Genomic DNA, 22,412 nt, shown 5'->3' on the forward strand with positions numbered 1-22,412 from the left:
CTTGATGGCCACCAGGGCCAGGAGAGCAGGTTGAGGGCAGGGAGGACAGTGTGACTGACTGTGTCCTGTCACCAGCACAATGGATCAGTCCCTCTGTGATGCTGGTGAGGAGACAGACGTGGAGCCCAGCCCAGAGGGACCCCACCACCCTGCGCCAGAGTAGCAGCTCCCCACCTGCACCTTGAGGTGTCTCTTGCCTTCCTTGCTCAGCTGGGCCACCCTGTGAAGGTAACYAGTGGGTCCAGCTCTGCATCCCCACATCCCCCAGAGCAGCTCCCCRTGCCCTCCAGCCAGCCTCAGACAGCAAGGCTGGGAGCCGGGAGTTGGGGTGCCTGGGATAAAGTCCAGCAAAAGGCAGAGCTTCTGGGGGCCACCCGGGTGCCCCYAGGGCTCCTGACCCCATGAGCTCACCCTCTTCTGCTGCTCCCATTCTCCATGTCCTGTTTGTCCCGAGCAGCTGCTGGGACAGGCTGCATGTGGCCTCCTGCCCTGCCCCTCCGCCGGCACAGAGCCACCATTCAGATCCCCCCAGGCTCTGCCCGAGGTCACCATTCTTGCATTTTTATTTTTACTTTTYTGCAAAATCAACCCCCTCGGCTCTCTGCGTCCCCTTTTGTCTCCCACGAGGCTCCCAGACCTTGTGTCACGAGCTGGYGTGCTGCGAGAGGAGCCCGCCTGTCTGGGGGAATGCAGCTCTTGGCGGGGGGAGACTCAGTGACTGTAGTGCTGGTCCCAAGGGTCCCCTGGGATGTCACTGGGATGTTGGGGTGAGGGCAGTGAGCCCAGCATCAGGACTGGTGTCTGGGGCTGGCTGCTGGTGGGAGGCTCGTGGCGCCCACCCACATTGCCACATCCAGGGTCCTGGTCTGTGCCCCATGGGAGTYTGGCTGTGTGAGCTCTGGGGTCCCCGGGTGTCCCCGCTGCCTGTGTTGGATGAAGTGGTCAGGGCTGGCGTCAGCAGCGACCCCGTGCTGGCCCAGAGCCCTCCCGGCTCCAGCAACAGCCGAGGCTGGGTCATGCTGAGCCTGCAGCTGGGAAAACAACTGTGGAGGAGCCCCCACATGTTCCCCAGCTGTATTTTTAGATGCTGCTGGGTCAGAGGCTGTCAGAGATGTGCAGGTGACAGTGGACAGTGACACCACACGTGGTGCAGTGGGCAGAAGCTTCAGCCCCCCACGCCTCGATGACAGGGTTTCTCCGAGGTCTGATGAAGTCCCTGTTGGTCTGGGGGYAACCACAGTTGCCATGGGTCCTGACCACAGCCCACTTCTGTTGGTGACAATGAACTTGTCCAGGCTGGAAATGGGTGAGGGAGGTTTTATTTTGGGCTGTCAACTTCTCTTTCCAAGTTCCCTCCAAACTCTGCTCTCGTTTTTCTTGCCGAGTCCCTGGGTTTTCCCCAGCCCACATACACCTGCCAGCTGCACCAGTCATTCCTCTGGCATGGCCCAAGCTGCCCAAGGAATTCCCAGGTGTGGTTATGGCACTGGGGAACACAGATGTGTCCAGATTTTCTTGCAGATGGCAAAAATGCTGGTGTCCCTGCTCACAGCCCAAACCCATCTGCTGTTGTCCCTGGGTAGCCCCAGCACGTGGCTGCAGGGKGGTTTGAACTGTGGCATCACGAGAGAAATGTGGAAAGAGCTGGGGTAGGACAGGGAACTGCCCACACGTGCCGAGGAGTGTGTGGGGCAAGAGGGACTCCTGACCTGGGGACAGTGGAGAGAGGGGTCCTGACCTGCAGTCCTGGGCAAAGGGCAGCAGCAGCACAGATGTCCTGCAAGKCCCTGTCCTCCTGGGCTCCTGGTTCCCATCTGACCATTCCCATTCCTTCACCAGCAGTCTGGGGGAACCTGCTCTTCAGAGCAGACCCCACACTGCCAGAACAGACAGAGCAGCTCGGTGGGAGAAGCCTTTACCTGTCCGAAGGGTTGGGTCAGGCAGGGCAKGATTTCCTGTTCCATTCCATCTGTCACCCCTTGCAGGAAGCACTACCGGAACCAGCACAAATGGTGAGCTTTAGATGTGGTTTTGGTTGTTCCTTGCCAAACACAGCAGTGTTTGGTCAGGGTTCAGCTCTTTGAAGGTTTTTTTAGTTTGACTTCAAAATTTGCTCAAAACCAGGGGAAGACTTCCTGGTTTTGCTTCCTCTCTGTGCTGCTCCCTGTAGCATTTTGTTTCTCCTTATGGAAGAGTTCTGGTTCCTCATTGCTCCTTCTGAACATCTTGAATATTGTTTTGAAGCAGCCCTTCAGTGAGATGGGGTATYACCATGGCAGGTTTGGGAGCTTCTGCTCTGAACTGAGCCAGACCCAGCAAAGAGCTGATGATGGGTGACAATGCCAAGGATGCTGTGAGTTGGGATTTGGCCTTTTGCCTTTCTCCTCTCCTCTTGGATGCTTTTTTTTTTTCCACAAAAGGAACTCTGGGCAAAAGGAGTTCTGCCCACAGGCTCCTGGCTCCCAGGGATGGATTAGGCTGGCACTGATGGAGGGTCACAGCCTGTGGGTGGTGATGGAGGTGCCTGTGGGACACAGCCCTGCCCTGGGTGGGTGGTTTGTCCCTCTCTGCAGGGACCATCCTTGCCATGTCCCTGTATCCCAGGGGGTCCCAGAGCTGACAATGACTGCGGTGCCGCTTTCCAAAAACCCAGTGGGCATTTGCTGGATGTCTGCCAGGAGCCTGCAAGTGACCCTGCTGAAAACTTGTGGGACAAAAGGCAAAGAGGAGCTGAGTGTCTTGGTCTCTCCGTCCTGGGTCTCCACGTGCCGAGTTCCTCCAGTGCAGACACACAGGACCCCGTGGCCTCATCCCTTGGGGTCTCCTGAGGCTGCAGCACCGCGGGATTGCTGTGCTTGAGCAATAGCTGCATTTCACAACATCCTTGATGGGTTCAGGGATGTTGCCTCTGGCAGCCAGGACTTCCCTGGATCCAGCATGAGATCTGCCTGCATCAGCAGCCATGGGTTTCCTGTGCCTGGACCCCAACAGGAAATGAAAGTAACTGAATCATTTCTTCTTCCCTCACTTTTGTCCTGCAAGGAGAGCCCAGCCAGCCCAGCTCTCCTGGSTGGGGGGCACAGGGGTGTTCCCCCCTCACCTTTGCCTGGCTGTACCCTGGTTCCTGCCCCTGTCTCGAGCCATCTTGACAAAAGCTGTGGCATCCAGAGGAGGCTGCAAAATGTTTAAACTCAGATGTATTGTCTTTGGGGCTTGGTCCTGGGGCAATGGATGTCTCCTCCTGTGTGTGACTGCCCCGTGACAGGCCCTGGAGGTGCAGGGCACTTCACTGATGTTGTTACCCTGGTGCAGCTGCCCAGCCCAGGCAGGTGCCCCTTTGCCATCTCTTCTGGGTGTGGGCATCTCCAGGGTCTGCTCACATGGGGTCAGAAGCTGTGACCTTCCTTCCTTAGCCATTGCTGTGACCCAAGGCTACTCTGGTGTCTTTGGCAGGTCTGTGGTGTGACAGCAGCAGCTCACAGAGTAGTCAGGAGATTCATAGCACAGGGACAGGGATGGGGAGCAGCAGGGCTGGGACACTGCTCCTGGGCAGCCTGGGCTGTTCCCAGCTTTTGCTAGGTGCAGGCTGCAGGAGTGTGGCTCTGTCAGGCTCAGCTGGCAGTGCCAAACCCAGCTCTTCTCCACTGAGGATCTGCTGCTGACACAGTCAGGGACTGCTGGCACTGACAAAGAGCTGGAAACTGGGCTGCTGCCTCCCAGTTTCCACTGTCCCTTCCCTGCCATCGGTGAGAGGCACCAGGTGTGCCTCTATGCTGGKCTGTGCCATGCTGCCAGTGGCACAGAGGAGCAGGGCGGTGGCCAAGCAGGAAGTCCTGGGGACGTCCCCTGTTGTTCCACACACCACCCTCRCTTGTGGTTCCCGTTTTGGCAGGGATATAAAAGTGGTGCGGGCAGGAAGAGCCYAGCACGGCACGGCAGGAAGCCAGGATGGGAGCACAGAGCCTGGCAGTGGCATGTGGGGCACTGGCCTTGTGCCTGGCACTCACCRCAGCCACCAACCCYGGCTTCGTRGTGAGGATCACCCAGGCAGGCTTGGACTACGGTGGGTTCTGCTTCTGATTTCTCTCCTCACAGATGTGCTGGGGGCAGAGGTGTGGAGCCAGGTACCCTGTGAGAAATGCAGGATCCTGGGCCAGGATGGGGGATCCTCAGCCATGGGTGCCCATGTGAGGAGCACAGGGGCAGGACGRAGAAATCCTTGGACAGAGGTGCCAAATGCACCATCGCCCAGGGCTTCCCCTGTTGCACCTGTCTGACTCRCACTTTGCAACCTGATGGAGTCCCTGCAGAGGGGACCAGGGGGCTGCAGCCAGGCAGTGTTGGGGGCTGGCACAGCAGGAGGGTCTGGTCCCTGAGGACCACATGTCCAGGCAGCTGAGCCGTGAGCCGTGGAGGAGAGAGTGCAGAGGAGAGGGGAGGTGGGGTGGTTCGAGTGGGGCAATGACAGAGATGGATGGGCCACGTGCTGTTTTTATCGAAGCGGGCAGAGCCCCGGCTCCAGCAGAGCGCAGTTATAGATTGAAATACACTGTGTGAGAAACAGCTCATTTACCCGGCAGCTCTGCCAGCTGAGTGCGAGGGAACGTGGCTCCCCTTCCCACACAGAGACAGGGATGCAGCACCCACTGATGCCGTGCTGCACCCTGAGACTTAAACTCCATCCATCTTTGCCTGCTGGCACTGGGTACGGAGTGGTCCAGTGCCTAGGTCCTCCTGCACACCTCACCTGGTTCACTGCCTGGACACTGAGGACTGRGACCTCTCCTTTCTCTGGTCACCACCTTCTGCTGGGTTTGCAAGCAGGGCACCAGGCAGCATTGTCTGTGTGCTTGCAGGGCTCTGTGCATGGAGGTTTGCTTCAAAGCCAGCCCAAGAGATGGAAAGCAGCCAGGGCATCACCTGGATGTTTTCTTTGATCCTCCCACTGTATGCCCAGTGTGTGCTCCAGCTCCTGCAGTGACGCTCTCCCTGTGTCCCYACAGCCCATGAGCAGGGCATCACGATCCTGGAGAAGGAGCTGGCCCGGCTGAAGCTGCCAGACATCTCGGGTGACTCTCGTGTCATGCACGTGGGGAAGGTGCGCTATGAGCTCTCCAGGTGAGCCCTGCCAGTGCCTTGGAGCCATCCACTGCCCCCCTACTCAGGCAAGGGGCAGGGAGGGTGGGGAGCCCCCAGAGCAGCAAGGACCACCTTGTCCTCTCCCCTGCTCCCTGAGATGTTGGCCCCAACCTTGGCACAGGTTGAGATGTTCCCATTTCACTCCCTGCCCAAGGGGAAAAAAGGAACCGGGGTGATGGTACTCTGAGTATGGGTGGATTTTGTGCAAACAAAGCCTGGGTGGCGGAGATGGCCTTGCCTGTGGGACCTGTTCCCATATGGAGCAGGCGCCCAGCCCCTGTGGAAATGCCAGCTCCCTGCTGCCCCAGGTGCCTCTCTGCTCCTGCTGKGCAGGGTTTGGAGCTGCTGTGGAGGCTGCAAGGCCACATTCCCAAAGGTGCCACTCTGCTCTGTGTGTCCCTGCCAGGCACAGCTTTGCAGCAGCAGAACTGCAGCTGGGGATGCTGTGTCAGTGCAATGACTCCACTCCCTGCCTGCCTCCCTGCCTCTCTCCCTCCCCAGCCTTCTGCTTGGGTGCAGGAACCATTGTAATATGACTTTTATATTTATTAATTTATTTTTAGACTGCGCCTTCGTGATTTCCACTTGCCGCACTCCCGGATAACCCCAATCTCCAATGTGGGCCTGCAGGTCTCCATCTCCAATGCCTTTGCTGAGCTGGATGGGGACTGGCGGGTGAAGTTTCTCTTCATGTACGTGTCCAGCTCTTACTCTTCACATTCTGGCACTGACTCTATGTCTCCCTCTCTGGATCTGGACAGGTTTTTTCTCCTTTCCCTCTCCTTTTTGTTTCAGGTACCTGTCACTTTTCTTCACAGATGCGATGGATAAAAYGGGGTGGGAGGCAGGAACGAGGGGAGCTATATATGGACTCCTGGGTTTCTCTTCCACCTTCCCTATTTGCTCTCACTCCCCTATATTTAAAGGTTACCTCTCCTAGTTTATGTGCCAGTGAAATTTGTTTCCCCTGAGTTTGAACATTTTGCCAGTCTCCTCTGAGTGCACTATACAAGGGGGAGACTGAGCTAGGTAGGTTCCTCCTGAAGCTGATTTGAGGCCCCTTCCCTAGGCCTTGGCATTGAGAAACATCCCTTTCTCATCCCACTCTCCCTGCAGCCGGGACCATGGCTCGTTTGACGTGAAGGTGGAAAATGTCTACATCAAAATCAGCCTGAGGCTGGGCAGTGACACCGCTGGAAAGCCCACCATCAGCACCTCAGACTGCAGCACTCGCATCTCCAATGTCCGGGTGCTCTTTTCGGGCAAGTTTGTGTATGTAACTTCACTGGAAGATCTGGAAACACAGTGTGCTAGCTCACCTGCCATGGGAATGTGGGTCTGCCATTGGAATGCGGCCCTGGTGCAAGGCGTAAATTGTTGGCAAATCTGAGGTTGCCTGGTGTTAAAACTGGCCTGAATTTCTCCTGCTGTGACTACRCATTAAAAGGGATGGGTGTGGTTAAGGCAGACACCAGACTTCTGTGGTTCACCAGCGAGTCTGTTTGCAAATGTAAACCCTGGGGCAAAGCCAGATGCCAAATTGATGTGGGATTGATGTTCCCAGGGTCTTGCATCTCTGGAGTCTCCCTTTCCTGGGCACACACTTCTGCAATATGGCTCTGTGTTTCTCTGCAGGTGGCTTTACAACCTCTTCCACAGCGCTATTGAGTCCAGGTTCCGAAAGATTTTGGAGACCAAGGTATGTGAGCAATGGAGGGCAGGGYCCTGGGTTTTTCTGGGAGTCTTTAGCCCTCACTTGTAGGTGACATGCTGGAAGGATCAGATATAGGGATGTAACCAGAGCCAGAGTACAGGACTGTGTTGCCAATTCAGTGAAAGCCAAAGGAATGGGCATTGCAGGCTCCATAGCATAGTGTGGCTCAGGATGAATTTGAAACCTACAGGCTTTGCCAAAGCTCAGCATAATTGRTTCCTAATTAACAAAGACTTTTCTTTCCATGTGGTCAGTTAATTAGATCTTATGTCTCAGCCAAGCTCGCTGTAACCTGATCAGAGCTGTCCTTTAACCAGCCATGGTCTGCAGGGCTTTGGGGAGCAATTGGGGGGAAACTCTCATTCCTGGATTTCAGACATTTGTTGTTTTGTTTTACTGATGGGGGTCAGGGAGCTCTGGTACCACAGCCTGATACAGACGGTGACATGCAGGAGACCTGCAACAAGACACAGAAACAAGCTGTTAGCAATAATTACTACAAGGATAACTGGCATGAGTTGCAGCCTCTCTGGAGGTGAACCTTGCTTGGGAAGGAGGCAGGTGGAGAACAGGCAAATCCCACTCTTGCAACAGATCCCATCCTATTCCCAATTCCATGCAACATGTTTCCYAAGGCCCCTGGGGTCTGTGGCAGCAGATGGTCTGGCAGCAAGAGCAACACAAGGCCCTTTCTGCCGTTTTGTCCCCAGGAAGAAGGGCAGCTCTGGGATTGCAAAGGAGCTCCACTGCCCTCTGCATCTCCTCGGAGCCCCCTCTGCCCCACACATGTTCCTTGTTTTTGTGGAGTGATGATGCAAGAGGCAATGGGCAGGAGAGGGCAGGGCAGGGATTGAGCTACATCAGGACCCCAGGGCACAGCCTGGCCCCAACCCAGCCCAGGCAGCCTCCTGCAGTGTCTGCCTCCTGCTCTTGCTGCCATGCTTGGGCAGTCCCTGTGCCCCCAGTCCTGGGACTACAGGGAAATGCAGGTCACAGGGAGATCCCACTCATAGGGAAATCCAGGTCACAGGGAGGTCCCACTCATAGGGAAATCCAGGTCACAGGGAAATCCCGGTCACTGGGACCAGGGCTGCATTTGCCTGCCTGCAGCAGCATCCTCACAGGCATTGATTGGGCATTTCCAGCACAGATGGAAAAATGTCACTGGGCATAGGAAGAGCTACAACCTACTGTCACTGAGGCCATGCCCAAGGCTCTGTCCCCTCCTCGTCAGTGTGGTCACTGCCCCTCTGCAGCGCTGTATCTCRCCATCAGCTCTGTGGGCTGCATGCCCAGTCAGAAAGATGATGGGCAGATCCTACCCATGGTAGCTGCGATATTACAGGGAAAACCCTGAAAAGAGCTTGTGCAGGTTTCCTCAGCCGTCTGGCAGGATTGTGCCCCGCAGTAAATTTCTCAGGCTAGTGGTGAGCCTKCAATTAAATCCCCACTAATGCCAGGGCTTCACTCATGGATGACAGAGGGATGCACTCTTCGATCCTGGCACATAGAGCTGTAGGAGCTCAGCAAAGCTCAGCTTCARTGCAGGCAGTGCTCCTGCCCCTGCGGGGTGGGTTAACCCTTTCACTTGCTCTGCTTTGGCCAAGTCCTGGCTCCTCAGCACACYTCATTCCTGCATGGGCCATGCGAGATTCCTTCCAAGGGTCTCCCTAGAGCTGAATTGTGCAGAGGGAAAATTGCTGCAAGCAGATGCTTGTAGGTATAAACTCTGCTTGTGTCTTGGACACTTAATGTGATGTCTGATGAATGGAGACAATCTTTACTGTGTGCTGTTTTATTTAAACAGGTTTTGTCACAGAGCAGGGAGTGTGGCCGAGGCTCCCAGTGGGGGCTGTGACCTGGCTGCCCCCGCCCAGCTCTGTGGCTTTTCTGTCCCACAGGTCTGTGACCTTGTGACCAAGTCTGTGCACAACGAGCTCCAGGAGTACATCCAGACCCTGCCAGGTACTGAGGGGCTGCACGTGAAACTTCAGAAGCGGTTCTTCCTAGCTGTTCCTGGCCGTGAGGAGTGTTTTACCTTGWGTCCACCCCCTATCTCTCTGTATTCCTGCACCCAAACTGGAGCTGGGGAGCACGTTCTCAGCAGAGATAAATCACTGTGTGCCCTGTCTGGATCTGTGTCCCAGGAATGGTGGGGGCTTGGGCTGCCTTAGCTGGGGGACCCAGGCCATTCCTCAGGCCCAGAAGCTGACTGAGAAACATCCAGGAGAAAAAAAAAAAAATTTTTCTTCTAAACAGAAGCAAGCACAGGGGCAGTTGATACTGARCTGATGCACCAGGAAGCTCAAGTATGGCACTGCCCAGATGCCAGAGGAGGCCATCTGCTCCCAGCTTTCTCATCTCCTTCCCACTCACCTCTCTTCCCTGTGTTTACAGTCACGGCCAGGTTAGATGCCAAGACTGGGATCGATTACTCCTTGGTGGCACCCCCAAGAGCTACTGCCCAGTCCCTGGACGCAGACCTGAAGGTGAGAGGCTGCCCTGGAGACACCTGACTTGGCAATGCCATTGCCACAGGCAGGTGGGAACTGAGGTTTTTGTAYCTGCTGCAAATGCTGTTTGCCAGCCTGAGTCAGCAGGTGAGCCCCACTGCTATTTGTACCTTTTCCCCACCTCTCTCCCTTCTCACAGGGTGAATTCTACTCCCTGGCCCACCGCTCCACCGTCCCCTTCTCACCACTGCCACTGGCCTTCCCCTCGGATCACGACCGCATGGTTTACTTTGGAGCCTCCAGCTTCTTCTTCAACACTGCCAGCCTTGCCTACCACAAGGCCGGGGCACTGGTCTTTGAAATCACAGATGCCCAGGTGAGTGGCACGAGTCAGACAGGGCCCCACACCCCGGCAGTGGTTCCATTTGCTGAGGAACTCCAGGGGCCGCCAGCAGTGTTGGAGAAACCCCAGTGAGAGAGCTGGGGCTGTGGGATGGGGCTGGGCTGTCGGACACATGTGGGGATGGGAGGGCTCACCATGGGCTCCTCTGTGCCACATTGCCCTGGTGTGACAGTCCTCTCYCTGCAGATCCCAAAGGGTGCTGACTTGCACTTGAACACCTCCATGTTCTCAGCCTTCATTCCCCAGGTGAGCGGTCTGGCCCTACCTGCCCAGAGCTCTTGCACACACAGGCTTTGCTCTGTGCCACGTGTTCCCCCCAGGAGTGGGGGTTTGTGTGGCTGTTCCCATCCTCTCCCTACTCCCACACAGCTGGAGGAGATGTACCCAAACATGCCAATGAAGTTCAGGCTGTCCACTCCCACTGCTCCGTTCCTGACTATCGGACCAGGAGGAATCTCACTCAGGCCCATTGTGGATGTCCAGGCTTATGCCATCCTTCCCAACTCCAGCCTGGCTCCTCTCTTCCTCCTCAGCCTGGTGAGTTCAGCACAGTGGGGCAAAGAAGGGAGTTTGAGCTGTGCCCGGTCCCATTGCCCAGATCCTGCCAGGGGAGGTGCTGGGCGCTGTTCGGGCACACTGGGGGTGTCCCCAACAGAACAACCCCTGAGCTGGCAAATGCCAGGTTTAATGCGGGGTGCAAACACGCCCCTGGATGGGCAGTGGTCCCACYGTGTTCCAGCTGCTCAGAGCCCTTCCTGGGTGTCTGGTTAGGGGTGAGGTGGGGTGAGCACTGCCAGAGCTCTGTGCTCTCTCTCAGACAGGGAAYGTGTCCGCTGTCATCAATGTGAGATCTGGCCACATCGTTGGGAGCCTGGACGTGGGCAGGTATGGAGGGGAGCAGCCACTGGCTGGGCAGGGGGTGGCTGGGGGTGTTTCTAATTTGGGGGTGGGAATGTCTCAGGGATGTGGACTTGGTGTGGAGGGAATGAGCTGGGGCTGGAGGAAGTGGGATCTGCATGGCCATCAACAGATGGAATTGCTCCCTCCCTTGGGACATCCTCCACAGCACCACTTCTGTCCCTGTGCAGGATCAGGCTCTCTCTGAAGGATTCAGCTGTTGGCTCTTTCCAGGTAAGCTATCCTTGACCATGACCAGAGCCCCCACCACGGAGCTGGGACCCTTTTGGGGGCCAGGATGAAGGCTCATTCYCCCCTGGCCCCCAACATGGGACCTGAGGGTGCACCCAGGACCCCACATTGACCCCACAGCCACCTCCTGCCTCASCCTGCAAGGCTGGGAAAAGATGTGGAGCCAGATCCATTGCTGCTCTCTCCCCGACATTTCCTACCCCGCCAATGTGGCCAGACAAAGCTGCTGGTCTCTGGCAAAGTCTGTGCCCATCCCAGCTCCTCATCTCTTTTTCTTTTCCTAATTATCCTCCAGTGCCTGCATGTCTCCTGTCCTGCAGACTAAAGCTTCTCCTTCCTCCCCAGGTGCGAACGATGCAGTCCTTAATGAACATTTTGGCTGCCAATGTCCTGCTCCCTCGTCTCAATGGTGAGAGCCTGCTGAAGGGAATGGGGGTGCTGGAGCACTCTCCACTCGGTTTGCTCCATCCAAGTGGKCCCAGCTCGCTAATTAAATCCTCATTGCCCAGGCTGATCCATGGGAAAAGCGCGAGGCAGCAGTGAAGTGGTGGGAGCCTCTTGCTGCTCTGACAGGCTCCCAGCAGCAAACGCAACGGAAAAAATGAGCCCTATGCATATCCTAATGCTTTCCAGACCCTCTCCCTGAATCCCTGCTCCTCCTGYCTCGCCAGCAATTCGGATCAGAGCAGGGCTGGTGGCTGGAGGGGCCCARGGGGGTGTCATGGCACAACACACAGCTCTGCTGTGGAGCCTGGGAGGAGTTTCCTCTGCCTGTCCCAGGAAGAGTGGAGGAGAGGAAARGTCTGGGGGAAAGAGGTGGTCACCTTCTCTGTGTGCTCTATGCTCCCTTGAGACCCATTCCCATCCCAATGCAGACACGTGTGTTGTCTTTTCCAGCCCGGTTAGATGAGGGTTTCCCTCTGCCMCTTCTGGACAGGATTCAGCTCTCCAATGTCCTCGTGAGGTTCCACCAGGTGAGTGGGGGGAGCACCTGGTCCCAGCTGGGGCCGATCCTGCTGCCCCTAAACCCCTGCCTACCAGCACAGCCTCCAAATGCAGTTCCCCCAGCTGTGCTGGGAAGTGACAGATGGGAGGGTGCTCTTGGCCGAGATTCCAATGGCCCAGTCACAAACCAGAGCACAGTGGCAGGCCAGTGCTTTCTCTCTTCCTCCCAGAATTTCCTGCTGCTTGGAGCAGACGTTCACTTCCAGCCSAAGGATGGAAATAAGGCGAGGAGAGCCGTTCAGCACTGAAAATGCTCCCTTCACCCTTCCCTGCCCCTGATCCCACTGCCAGAGCCAAAGACCACCGGTCCTGCTGCTGTCCTGCACTGCTGCCTTGGCCCAGACCTCCATCCCCACACTGGGACCTCACCTGGTGCTACCAAGAGCTGGGGGTCCCCTGCCCCGAGCCACCCATCCCCTCCTCCCTCTGAGCAGCAATAAAGGCGCTGGTGCCAGGGCTGAGGTGTTGGTGTCACTGTCTGTCCCTCAGGGGGCACAGGGCCAGGTGGGAGCTGGATACGTGCTTCGGCTGTTTCCATGGCTGTGGCCATGGCRAGGCACCATGGAACACCYGTGTCCCTCTGTCCTGTCCCTGGGCTCCAGGCTTGKGGCAGAGTRGCTGCAAAGWACCCGCTGGAAARGGYCCTGGATGTGCTGGTCAGCAGCAGCTGAACGTGAGGCCCAGGTGGCCARGAAGGCCAAGGGCASCCTGGCCTGCATCAGCCATAGYGGRGCAGCCAGACCTGGGAASRGACTSTCCCCCTGGCACTGGAGGSCACRTCTCAARTCCCTCACTTCAAGAAGGACATKGAGGGGCTGGAGCATTTGCAGAGAAGGGCRGTGRAGCTGRGGAAGGGGCTGAAGCACCAAGAGTGRCTGAGGGAGCAGTGGGGCTCAGGGGGGACMTTTTCTCTCTCWYCAGCTCCCCAACAGGAGGGCACARCCAGGTGGGGGTCARGCTCTGCTCYCAGGGAACAAGGGACAGGACAAGAGGACACGGTCATAAGCTGTTCATGGGGAGGRTTAGGTWGGACATKAGGAAGAATTCCTTCACAGAAAGGGTCATTAGACATTGGAATGGGCTAATGGGCTGTGCAGGGAGGTGCTGGAGCCACCATCCTTGGAGGTGTTTAAGGAAGGACTGGACCTAGTGCTCAGCGTCCTGGTCTAGTTGACATAGTGGTGCTGGGTCACAGATTTAACTCGATCTTAGATCTTTTCCAACCGAATTAGTTCCCTGATTTTGTGATTCCGCGGCGGCGCCGCCCGGCAGCGGGGCGGGCCCGGAACGGCGGCGGGGCGGAACGCGGCACTGAGGGGCGGAGGCGGCGGCGGGGCCGCTTTGTTGTGACACGGCGGGGCCGCCCCGTCCCGTCCGTCCCCCAAAGCGCCCCCCCGGCCATGGCCATGCTGCCCGGGGCCCGAGCGCTGCGAGCGGCGGGGCTGCTCCGCCCGCCCGGGGCCGCTCCCCGCACCGGGGCCCGCAGAGCGCAGTGCGGGTCGGGACAGCGGCCGGTGGGGCGCGGCGCCGCGCTGCCCCCGGGGCCCGACCTGCGGCACTTTCTCAGGGCAGCCGCCGCGGGGCAGCCGGGGCCGTCGCCGGAGCTGCCGCCTGAGCCGGGCTCTACCCCCGGGACCCCTAAAGGTCTGTGGGTCTGCGTGGCCGGAGCTGTTGCCATCAGCCGGATCCCGCGGCTGTGGGCTCGCTGCAGGGCCAAGGGCAGCCGTAAGGCCAGTGCAGACAGTGGTGCCCCGCAGCCTGAGCAGAGTCGGGGAAACGGCTTGTTTGGCAGCTTTTGGAGCCTTCAGAGGGTTTTGACACTAGAAGAAGTTTAGTCCTTGGCTTTAAGGCGGTGTATGTCTCTCTCCGTGGATCTGGACAGGGAGCAGGTTGTGTGTCCCCATCGTTTTGCTGAGCAAGGAGTGAGTTGTGTTTGTCCCGCTGTGGACCTGGACAGGGAGCAGGTTGTTGTGGCACCTGCCCGCAGTGTGTGCTGGGCTGTCAGCAATGGGGCTGTGGCAGAGCTCTGGCTGTGGTGCCCTAGCAGGGAATGGTTTCCATTGCCATAGTGTTGTACCTCAGGAGGGACAGAGCTGCTGCTGCTGCTCTGCAGTCATGGCCCAGCCCTGTCATGTTGCAGAGAGGAGTTCTGAGCACATGGGTTTCCCAGAGTCTGCCCTTCGGTTTATCCTTTGTGGGCTGCTGGTGAAGGCAGCTTTTRTCCTGCTTCTCTGACTCCAGTGGTGGGGTTGAAGGCTTCTTCCCGTAGAGCAGGTGACAGGACAGGTTGTGGACGGGAACTGAGCAGGSTCCTGCGTCACACGCCCTTTGTTGCAGTGTACCTGGAGACCTACGGCTGCCAGATGAACGTCAGTGACACGGAGATTGCCTGGGCCATCCTGCAGAAGAATGGCTATGCCAGGACAAAGGAACTGGATGAGGTAAGGCAGCACCTTGGCAATTCTCCTGGAGCATAAGGCTGTGGGGCCCTCACGCCCTGGCTGTGCCTGCAAGTCCCAGTTTTCTCTGGAGTGCAGTCCTGTGGGATGAGTTTTCTGAATTCTGTGGAGTGAAGGAAACTCCTTAACAAGTGTGGTAGAAAGCTGTGGGTTGTCTTTTTTCTTTAAACTACTGGGCTCCCTCTCAGTTGGAGAGGGATTGGACACAGCRGGATCCTCCTGTCTCATCTCTGAGTTTACTTTTACCATTTAGTGGAAGACTCTGCTTGTCTTCTGTTGCTTTCTTGCACCTCTGTTTGTTGAAACCTGCTGTGTACTCAGGCAGGGTTTTTTTCTCCAAGTTACGTTTTACTCTGCCTTTTCAGGTTGCCTGGGCAGAGCATGAGAGCTTATCATTTGGATTTTATACATTTTTCCTTTTGTTTTGCTTTCAATTTAGGCAGATGTGATTCTTCTTGTCACATGTTCCGTCAGGTAAGAGAACTGTCACTGCTGGGCTTGGACAGTTTTTAAGGTATTACCACTTGAAAGCCAAGGCAATAAATGTGTTGTGTGAGGAAAGGAGTGTGCAGGTGTGAAACCGGCAGTTTAGTTGAGGGTAGAGCTGGCTGATGCTACGATTTATAACATTAATTATGCTATAAATTGCTTTTCTATTAAGTGATAAGTTCTTTGGTAGTGTAAGCTCTGTCTGTATGTTACAGGTAGTGAGAAACCTGCACAATTCMTGATTTTATTTTTAAATATTCTGTATTCTCTTGAAGCAGCTGTCTAGTACAGGGTATGTACTTCAAAAACATGAAAAATATGTATGGGGCAATTTGATATAAAGGAAACTTTGCTTCTTTATTTTGAGTGCAGAAGATACCAAATGCTCATTGTCACTTGCAGCCTACCTCGTACAGTGGCCAAGGCAGTTTTTCTCCCCAAGAAAGAAAAAGAAATACCTCTCCCCTGAGGTATTTCTGCAGTGGAGATGTTCTCAGGCAAGCAAAGTGATAGTAGATAAGATAGAGTCAAAACATAATCCTCACACCACAAATGGTACTTTCAGGTACCATTAGATCCATCAAGTGGATGATTCCCTGGCTTTAGCTGAATTCTCCTCACAAAGCTCTTGGGCTGCATAAGGCTGGGGCTCTGCTCAAGCACTACAGTTGGAATACTCAGTTTTGCTGGCTCCCCAGGGAGAAGGCAGAGCAGGCCATCTGGAACCGTCTGCAGCACCTCAAGGTKCTGAAGGCCCGGCGGCCCCAGGCTCGTGCTCCGCTCCGCATCGGGATCCTGGGTACGGCTGTGCTGCCTCACCTGCATCCCCCTGGCAGCACCCACCTTTCCCTGGGTGAAAGCAGCTGGAAAGGGCTGCAGGGGAGTAACGGAGGGCAGGCACTGCTTCATGAGGACCCTTCTCCTTTGTTGGCAGGATGCATGGCTGAGAGGCTTAAGGAGGAGATTCTGCACAGGGAGAAGCTGGTCGATGTGGTGGCAGGCCCTGATGCCTACCGTGACCTTCCCCGGCTGCTGGCCGTGGCAGAGTCTGGCCAGCAAGCTGCCAATGTCCTGCTGTCTCTAGATGAGACTTACGCAGACATTCTCCCTGTCCAGACTAGTGCAGGTGGCACGACAGCGTTTGTGTGAGTATCTTTTCCCAGTGCTCGTTTCTGTGGCTCTGGTTTGGAAATCTGCTGTGCAGAACAGATGTGTCAGTGACAGCAGCTGCCCAGGAGATTCAGTGCCTGGCTGCACTGTGTCTGCCTGAGTTGTGTGTGTTTGCTGCTGCTTTGCTGTGTGGTCTGTGTGTGAATCTGGCTGGAGGCAGCGGTGCTGGGCTCACCCTGGGCAGGATGCAGCATGGATGGTTCTTCTGGAGCTGTTGTTGTGTGACTTGTGCTCTACCCCTCGGCAGGTCCATCATGCGGGGCTGTGACAACATGTGCAGTTACTGCATMGTGCCCTTCACCCGAGGCCGCGAAAGGAGCCGCCCCATTGCCTCCATCCTGCAGGAAGTGAAGATGCTCTCGGATCAGGTGAGGCAGAGCTTTCTCCCATTTGTCCCAAACCATGGGAGGAAGGRTGGCTCCTGGTGACAGCGTTTTCAGTGATACTTTTAACCAGTGTCACTGCTTTATCTGCAGAGATGAGGTTACTGTGGAGTTTCACCAGTGACTTTTTGATTCCCCTTGTAATACTCCATGACAGACAGGGAAGGGARTGCTTCTGTTGAAAACTCCTTGGAGTAAAACCGTGACTGCTCTTGCAGCTTAGCCATCCTGTCAGTGTTTTATTTTTCCCTCTSTTTATTTTGTAGGGAGTGAAAGAAGTGACCCTCTTGGGTCAGAATGTCAACAGCTTTCGAGACCTGTCTGAGGTGCAGTTTCAGTCATTGGCTGCCCCAGGCCTCAGCCGTGGCTTTAGCACCATCTACAAAGCCAAACAGGGAGGTTTGCGCTTCTCACACCTGYTGGACCAGGTCTCTAGGATCGATCCAGAAATGAGGATACGTTTCACCTCTCCACACCCCAAGGATTTTCCTGATGAGGCAAGTGTGAAATAATAAACACCTGGGCCTCTGCTTGTAGGCATGGAGGCAGCTCTGAAATGTGAGTTATGGGCCGTGCTGCCTTCCTCAAGGGAATGTGAAATACCAAACTGGGAGCAGCAGCTCCTGGGAGCTGGGTGTTGGGACTAAAGCTGGCAGGTTTGCAGTTTGCTGTCTTTTACCCAGGGAAGACTCTTCCCTTGGCACCCTGGTACAGTTAAGCTGTCTGAGACATCTCCTGATCACTTMCCACAGGTTCTGCAGCTCATCCAGGAGCGACACAACATCTGCAAACAGCTGCACCTCCCAGCCCAGAGTGGGAGCACACGAGTCCTGGAGGCCATGCGRCGAGGGTGGGTCACCCCAGGAGGAGCCCTGTGTCCTGCCCTCTGATTTGGGCTGTCGGTTGTTGGTTTCTCCTCACTGATGCTGTGGGTTTCCAGGTAGCAAATCCATGTGCTGTTCATTGCAGATACACAAGAGAAGCGTATTTAGAGCTTGTGCACCATGTGCGTGACTCTATTCCAGGTGAGTGTTCCTTTGGCTTGGTCCAAACTCGGCACAGCTSTATCTCAGTGTCCTTTCCCGAGTGAAGCATTCCTCTCTTCTGTGAGGGAAGTGTTCAGCTACATCTCTGTTCCAGGAGTGAGCCTGAGCAGTGATTTCATCACTGGGTTCTGTGGAGAGACAGAGGAGGATCACCAGCAGACGATGTCCTTGCTGCGGGAAGTCCGCTACAACGTCGGCTTCCTGTTTGCCTACAGCATGAGGCAGGTGAGTGCYGGCCCTGGTGGAGAAGGCTCTTATCTCTGGGTGTGTCACCTAAATGCCTCAGTGTTGTYTCTCACAATAACACATTTTTTAAAAAGCTGTTGAATTGAAAATCATACCCAAACGCTGGGGATACTGGTAGGTTTCTTTTCTCCCAGACAACACTGGTAGGGWATRTGGTTCTGTARGGGCTGTTGTTGTGCCTGGCAGTCYTCCAGYTCYTCTGTAGGAGTGTCAGGTTTGGTTACTGCTTGGTGACCTAGCTCTGCAGATGCTCCASGCTAATTGCAGGGAAGCAACTGSGTCACTAGAGGCTGGGGGTATGTTATTTGCTCATGAGGAATGTGCTGGTGGAGCTGGGCTAGAGCCCAGCTGTAGGGACTSAGTCAGGTCTGGAGGGAAGTGGTGAATTTTTGAGAAGGTATTTCCATGAGAAGAGTGTATAGTTGATAAGAGTCCGTTAGCATGTTCTCTAGAGTATATGATACCGTCAGGGAAGAGGACAGAAGGTTGGGATTTGGATCACCATTCAGTACTTCGATAAGAAGTGGCATCTATTGCCTGTCTGTGGACAGACAGGCACAGGCRTATCCTGCAACAGGAGCTGCAGAACTGTTTCACAGCCACTGGTACTCAGTGCCCTGCATCAAACCTTCTGCCTAAAAGGTGGAGGAGAAAAATGTGAGGAGTGCGAGGACATGGCTGGTGCTGAGCACCTGTAATAGTTCCTTTTGATACAAACTGAAATGCTGGGAAGATGTTCCTGGAAGAGCAGCTGAGCTGRCTGGGTCAGACAAGGCTCTGAGCTCAGGCTGGGTGCTGAGGGGCTGCACTGGCTCTGTGTGTGTGCAGAAGACCCGGGCCCATCACCGGCTGCAGGATGATGTCCCTGCGGATGTGAAGAAGCGGCGGCTGGAGCAGCTCATTGCCACCTTCCGGGAGGAGGCTGCGAGGGCTAATGCAGCACTGGTGGGACAGGCCCAGCTGGTGCTGGTGGAAGGGGTGAGTGTGCCTGGAATGGAGCTGTCCTCCTCCCTTCTTGCTGCCTCTGAGGCTGTGCACTGCAGTCTCCACTCCCTTCTTGCTTTCCCCTTATAATCCCAGGTCTCCCAAGACCGTTTCTTCACACTTAAGCAGACAGCCTGACTTTTCCAGAGCACTGAGCTGAGCACAAGGGATGGGATTGGTTAGGGATGCGTCTCTGGCCAAGCACAGACTCAGTGCATTGGGATGTTAGCATGCCCCAGCAGCTCTGGCCACAGGGCTCTGTTCCAGGGCTTGGTTAATGTGGGTTTAATACTGTCAATAGTGCTCAATTAATTCYCGAGGCAATAAAGCCCAGCAGTGAATCAGAGCAATTGCAATGCAGGTAATGTTCCCTGTCCTCTTTCCAGCCCAGCAAACGCTCTGCCTCGGAGCTGTGTGGGAGGAACGACRGCAACATCAAGGTGATCTTCCCCGATGCTGAGCTGGAGGATGCTGCTGACTGCGGGGCTCCGGGAAGAGCCCAGCCGGGGGACTATGTGATGGTGAAGGTGACCTACCTGCAGTGCTCATTTCCTTGCACAGTGCTGTTCTCTAGGGCAGCTGCTGCCAGAAGAGCCTAAAATTAGAATGGATCCTCCCCATCCTGTGTGTGCCTGAGGACCTGTGCTGTTTCTTTCAGGTAACCTCTGCCAGCTCGCAGACCCTGCGGGGAGTTCCGCTCTGCCGGACCACCCTGTCCCGTGCTGCTGCTTCTCGTTGAGGGATCTCTGCTGCCCCAGGATGGAAGCAGCAAATATTCTCCAGGAAGAAACAAGGAAGTGTTGTCAGGTGGAGATATGGTAGAAAAGGGGAGATATRTATGTATATTAAAATTTATTTATGAAATAATAAAATACGTATGTGTTTCTGCTTTGATGCCAACTTACCCCTCATAGATGCTTGCAGGTTCAAAGGGATGGAAGCTGTTTGTGAACTTGCAAAACCCCAATACTGTGAGATTCTGGATTTTGACTTGCCCTGAGGCTTGTCTGACCCTCACAGGGCTGCAGGTCTGTCCTCTGGTTGTGATCACATCCTCTGACACAGCCCAGCCTGGGAGATGGATGTGCAGAGCAGGTCTTTCCTATGAGCTCAGCTGAATTTAGGAGCTGCAAAAGCTGGTAATGCCTACAAAACACAGCTCCAGTAGCTGCTGGAGAATGGCAGGAGTACTGTCAAAGGGTAGAAAGAACTGAGAGAACAGAAGATTGATGAATTCTTTCCAAATATTGTCAAAATGCTTTGGAAGGGGGATGCAAAAACCCACACCACACTTGTCATTGGAATGTGGCGCTGGACTGTGGAATGTAAAATGGTGTTTAGCATGCACAAGTGAATCTCTTGTGTTTGAAGCTGAAGGAATGCAGCCTTGCCCTGGTACTGGGGAGGACTGGATCTTGTCTGGAGAAGATTTCTTGTTTCCACGTCTGGGGGATGCAAGGGTCATCTCTGGCCTCTTAGAACTTGGGGTGCAGTTTTGTAATCCAAACATCTATGGATGCCCTTCCTTTTTCTCACTAGGAGAAGTGGTTGTACTGATTTAAATGGTCAGTAAGTTCTTCGAGTGCATCTGACAGTTCCTTGTTTTCATCAGCCTGCAGCTGACCCTGGCTGCACAGTGTCACATTCCAGCTTGCTCTGTGAAATTCAGACAAGGAYCTGTGACCTGCACTTGTGAGTAAACTGAGATGTGAGAAAGGATCTATATTTTCATATAGATAATCATGTCATTAAAATAAATCCTTGTGAAAGGCTCTATCCAGTGACCAGTTTTGAGGRAACAGCTGGTACCAGGGCAGTCACAACATGAATTTGCAGAATTTTAAAATAAACATGAAAGGGTTTTGCTCGAAAGCTYTCTCTCCTGCTCAGCTCTTTCTGGGCTATAATTGTATCTCTTTGAAAACAGCATGGTTCACTGAATATTCATTAGGCTTCAAGAAACAAATACATTTTGCTTATTATCTCAGAGTTGAGTCCCTTCTCCTAGAAGTGAATCTGCACAGTCAGCGCAGTCCGTGTGAGYTCCGAGGTGCTGACAGGCACACAGAGCTGGTCTGCCCTCCCACTTCCACATGGGAAAATGTCTTTGGCCCAAGCTCACAAACCAGGGCCTGAGCTGCTGGCTCAGGCAGCAGAGAGCTGCTACCCCAATGAGGGTCAGCTTTGGCCCAGAGAGGTTTCAGGAAGAGGCAGCAGTTTGGGGTAGAATCCCAGAGGAAGGAGCAGGATCTAGAAGCATCACCCCTCAGAAGTGATGGTCATTGAGGCTAGTGCTTGGCTAATCAAACTCACRGGGTAATGGCTCAATTTAACTGCTCTATGGCAATTCTTTCAGCTCATGATTCCCAGGTATTTTGTGACCAGGGCCCAAGCCAGCACCCTGGAAAGGGCTGACACCCACCTTTCCCTGCTCGTTTGGACCTCCCCAGGAGCACCTATTCCAAGTGGGAAATGCAGACCACAGTATGCCCTCCCCCCTCCATCCTGCTTTGAGGCCAGCTGCGGCCGTTTTACAATCATTATTTTAAGAGCRGGAGACTAATGAGGAGGAGAGCTGGGTTTTACATTTTGATGAGGAGGTGATAATGCTCACTGTGCGGACTCCCCGGGGAGCCGTAGCACTCACCATTTGCTTCGGCTCCTTAGTTTTTATAGGCTTCGGGAATGAAGACTGAGGTTTTAAGGCAGCAAAGCATCCATTAGGAAGTGCTTACGGTGACCTTGGAGGCTGAGTCAGTCCTTTGGCACTGCCTGGAAGAAGGAATGCATTGTTTTCCTTGAGGGCTAGAGGTGGGATGAGGTTTCTGTGTCGCCTGTCAGGTTTACTCCCTGAATCCTGCTGCTGCTGAGAAAGCTGAAGTCGTACCGCGTGCTCTTTTTGCACGTTTCTGTTTCCATCCTGAGCAGGGGTGAGAGCCCTGAACTCTCCCATCTCCTCCCATCTCCCACGCTGGTACATCACACCTGTGCCTTCTGCAGGTCAAAGCAGTGCCCTTCCAGCCCTTCTTGCCCCAGTTACACCCATGGGCAAACACCGAAGAAGGCGTTGGGCCGATCAGGTTTCCCAGTACAGACCTGAAGTGCTGGGATGACATTTACTTTCCAGCAGCAGCCGTGCCCTGAGGGTSTTTCCTGACACCGGAATTTCGTAACACACAGCCGGCACTTTCCTTTCTGCTGGCAGGGTGTGTGGGCGAGGCTGGGCATCACCCGCACGCACAAATAGCTTCACCTGGCAGAAAGGTCGCTGTCAGGGAGAACAAGAGCCCGTTTGTTCCCCGGACTCCCATCAGAGAACAAACTTGTTTGCAGGTCTTGGCTGTGCTTGGGGAGTGGAGGGAGACAGACAGACAGCAGCGGGCGCTCACAGCCCCTGTTCTCTGCTCAGCCCTGGCTTTTCTGGACCTAAGGACAGTCTCAAAATTGATATCCATCAATGTGATAGTGGAGGGAAGGATGGAAATTTTCCCTCATGGAAGCCTGTTAAGTACACTTTACTTTCGGTCAGCTGGAGCCTTGCTCTGCTGAGGCAGTGGCAGGTGCCAAGGCATTGCCTCTGAGTGATGCCAGCAGCCTGCTAGACTGTGCCAGGGGAAACGCTTTCCTCCCCTTCTCTGATGGGTTTTCACCTGAGCAGACAGGCTCCATGTGCCTGCCAGCCCATTCTCCCAGGCCTCCTCCTCCTCCTCCTCCTCCCTGCCCTGGGACTGTTGCGGGCTGGGGGTCCAGGGAGTTTTCCTTCAGTTGCTTT

The 22,412-nt window shown here is 55.1% G+C and overlaps 2 protein-coding genes across 3 annotated transcripts; both read left to right on the plus strand.

The window, feature by feature from the left end:
• Nucleotides 1–3,902: 3,902 nt before the first annotated feature.
• Nucleotides 3,903–12,315, plus strand: LOC130573526 (lipopolysaccharide-binding protein-like). Of its 2 annotated transcripts, none has more exons than XM_057365996.1 (15): nt 3,903–4,063; nt 5,004–5,118; nt 5,703–5,831; nt 6,256–6,411; nt 6,775–6,838; nt 8,755–8,875; nt 9,251–9,342; nt 9,506–9,682; nt 9,896–9,955; nt 10,079–10,246; nt 10,527–10,594; nt 10,798–10,840; nt 11,204–11,267; nt 11,756–11,832; nt 12,034–12,315. In XM_057365996.1, exons 1-15 carry the CDS (start codon nt 3,949–3,951, stop codon nt 12,109–12,111), a joined length of 1,527 nt encoding a protein of 508 aa, XP_057221979.1. In that variant the 5' UTR covers nt 3,903–3,948; the 3' UTR covers nt 12,112–12,315. The 2 variants fall into 2 exon arrangements, with proteins under 2 accessions (XP_057221979.1, XP_057221980.1); XM_057365997.1 differs by having other exon boundaries at nt 8,755–8,818.
• A 936-nt stretch (nt 12,316–13,251) lies between these two features.
• On the plus strand, nt 13,252–20,483 carry CDK5RAP1 (CDK5 regulatory subunit associated protein 1). Its single transcript, XM_057365999.1, has 13 exons — nt 13,252–13,507; nt 14,201–14,304; nt 14,762–14,796; nt 15,510–15,610; nt 15,746–15,956; nt 16,229–16,349; nt 16,631–16,861; nt 17,117–17,214; nt 17,334–17,389; nt 17,505–17,635; nt 18,485–18,634; nt 19,027–19,167; nt 19,299–20,483. Exons 1-13 carry the CDS (start codon nt 13,264–13,266, stop codon nt 19,377–19,379), a joined length of 1,704 nt encoding a protein of 567 aa, XP_057221982.1. The 5' UTR covers nt 13,252–13,263; the 3' UTR covers nt 19,380–20,483.
• The last annotated feature ends 1,929 nt before the right edge of the window (nt 20,484–22,412 follow it).

This window comes from Malurus melanocephalus, unplaced genomic scaffold (assembly GCF_030028575.1).
Source record: "Malurus melanocephalus ecotype Western Australia unplaced genomic scaffold, MMel_1.1 scaffold_59, whole genome shotgun sequence".
Taxonomy (NCBI): Eukaryota; Metazoa; Chordata; class Aves; order Passeriformes; family Maluridae; genus Malurus; species Malurus melanocephalus.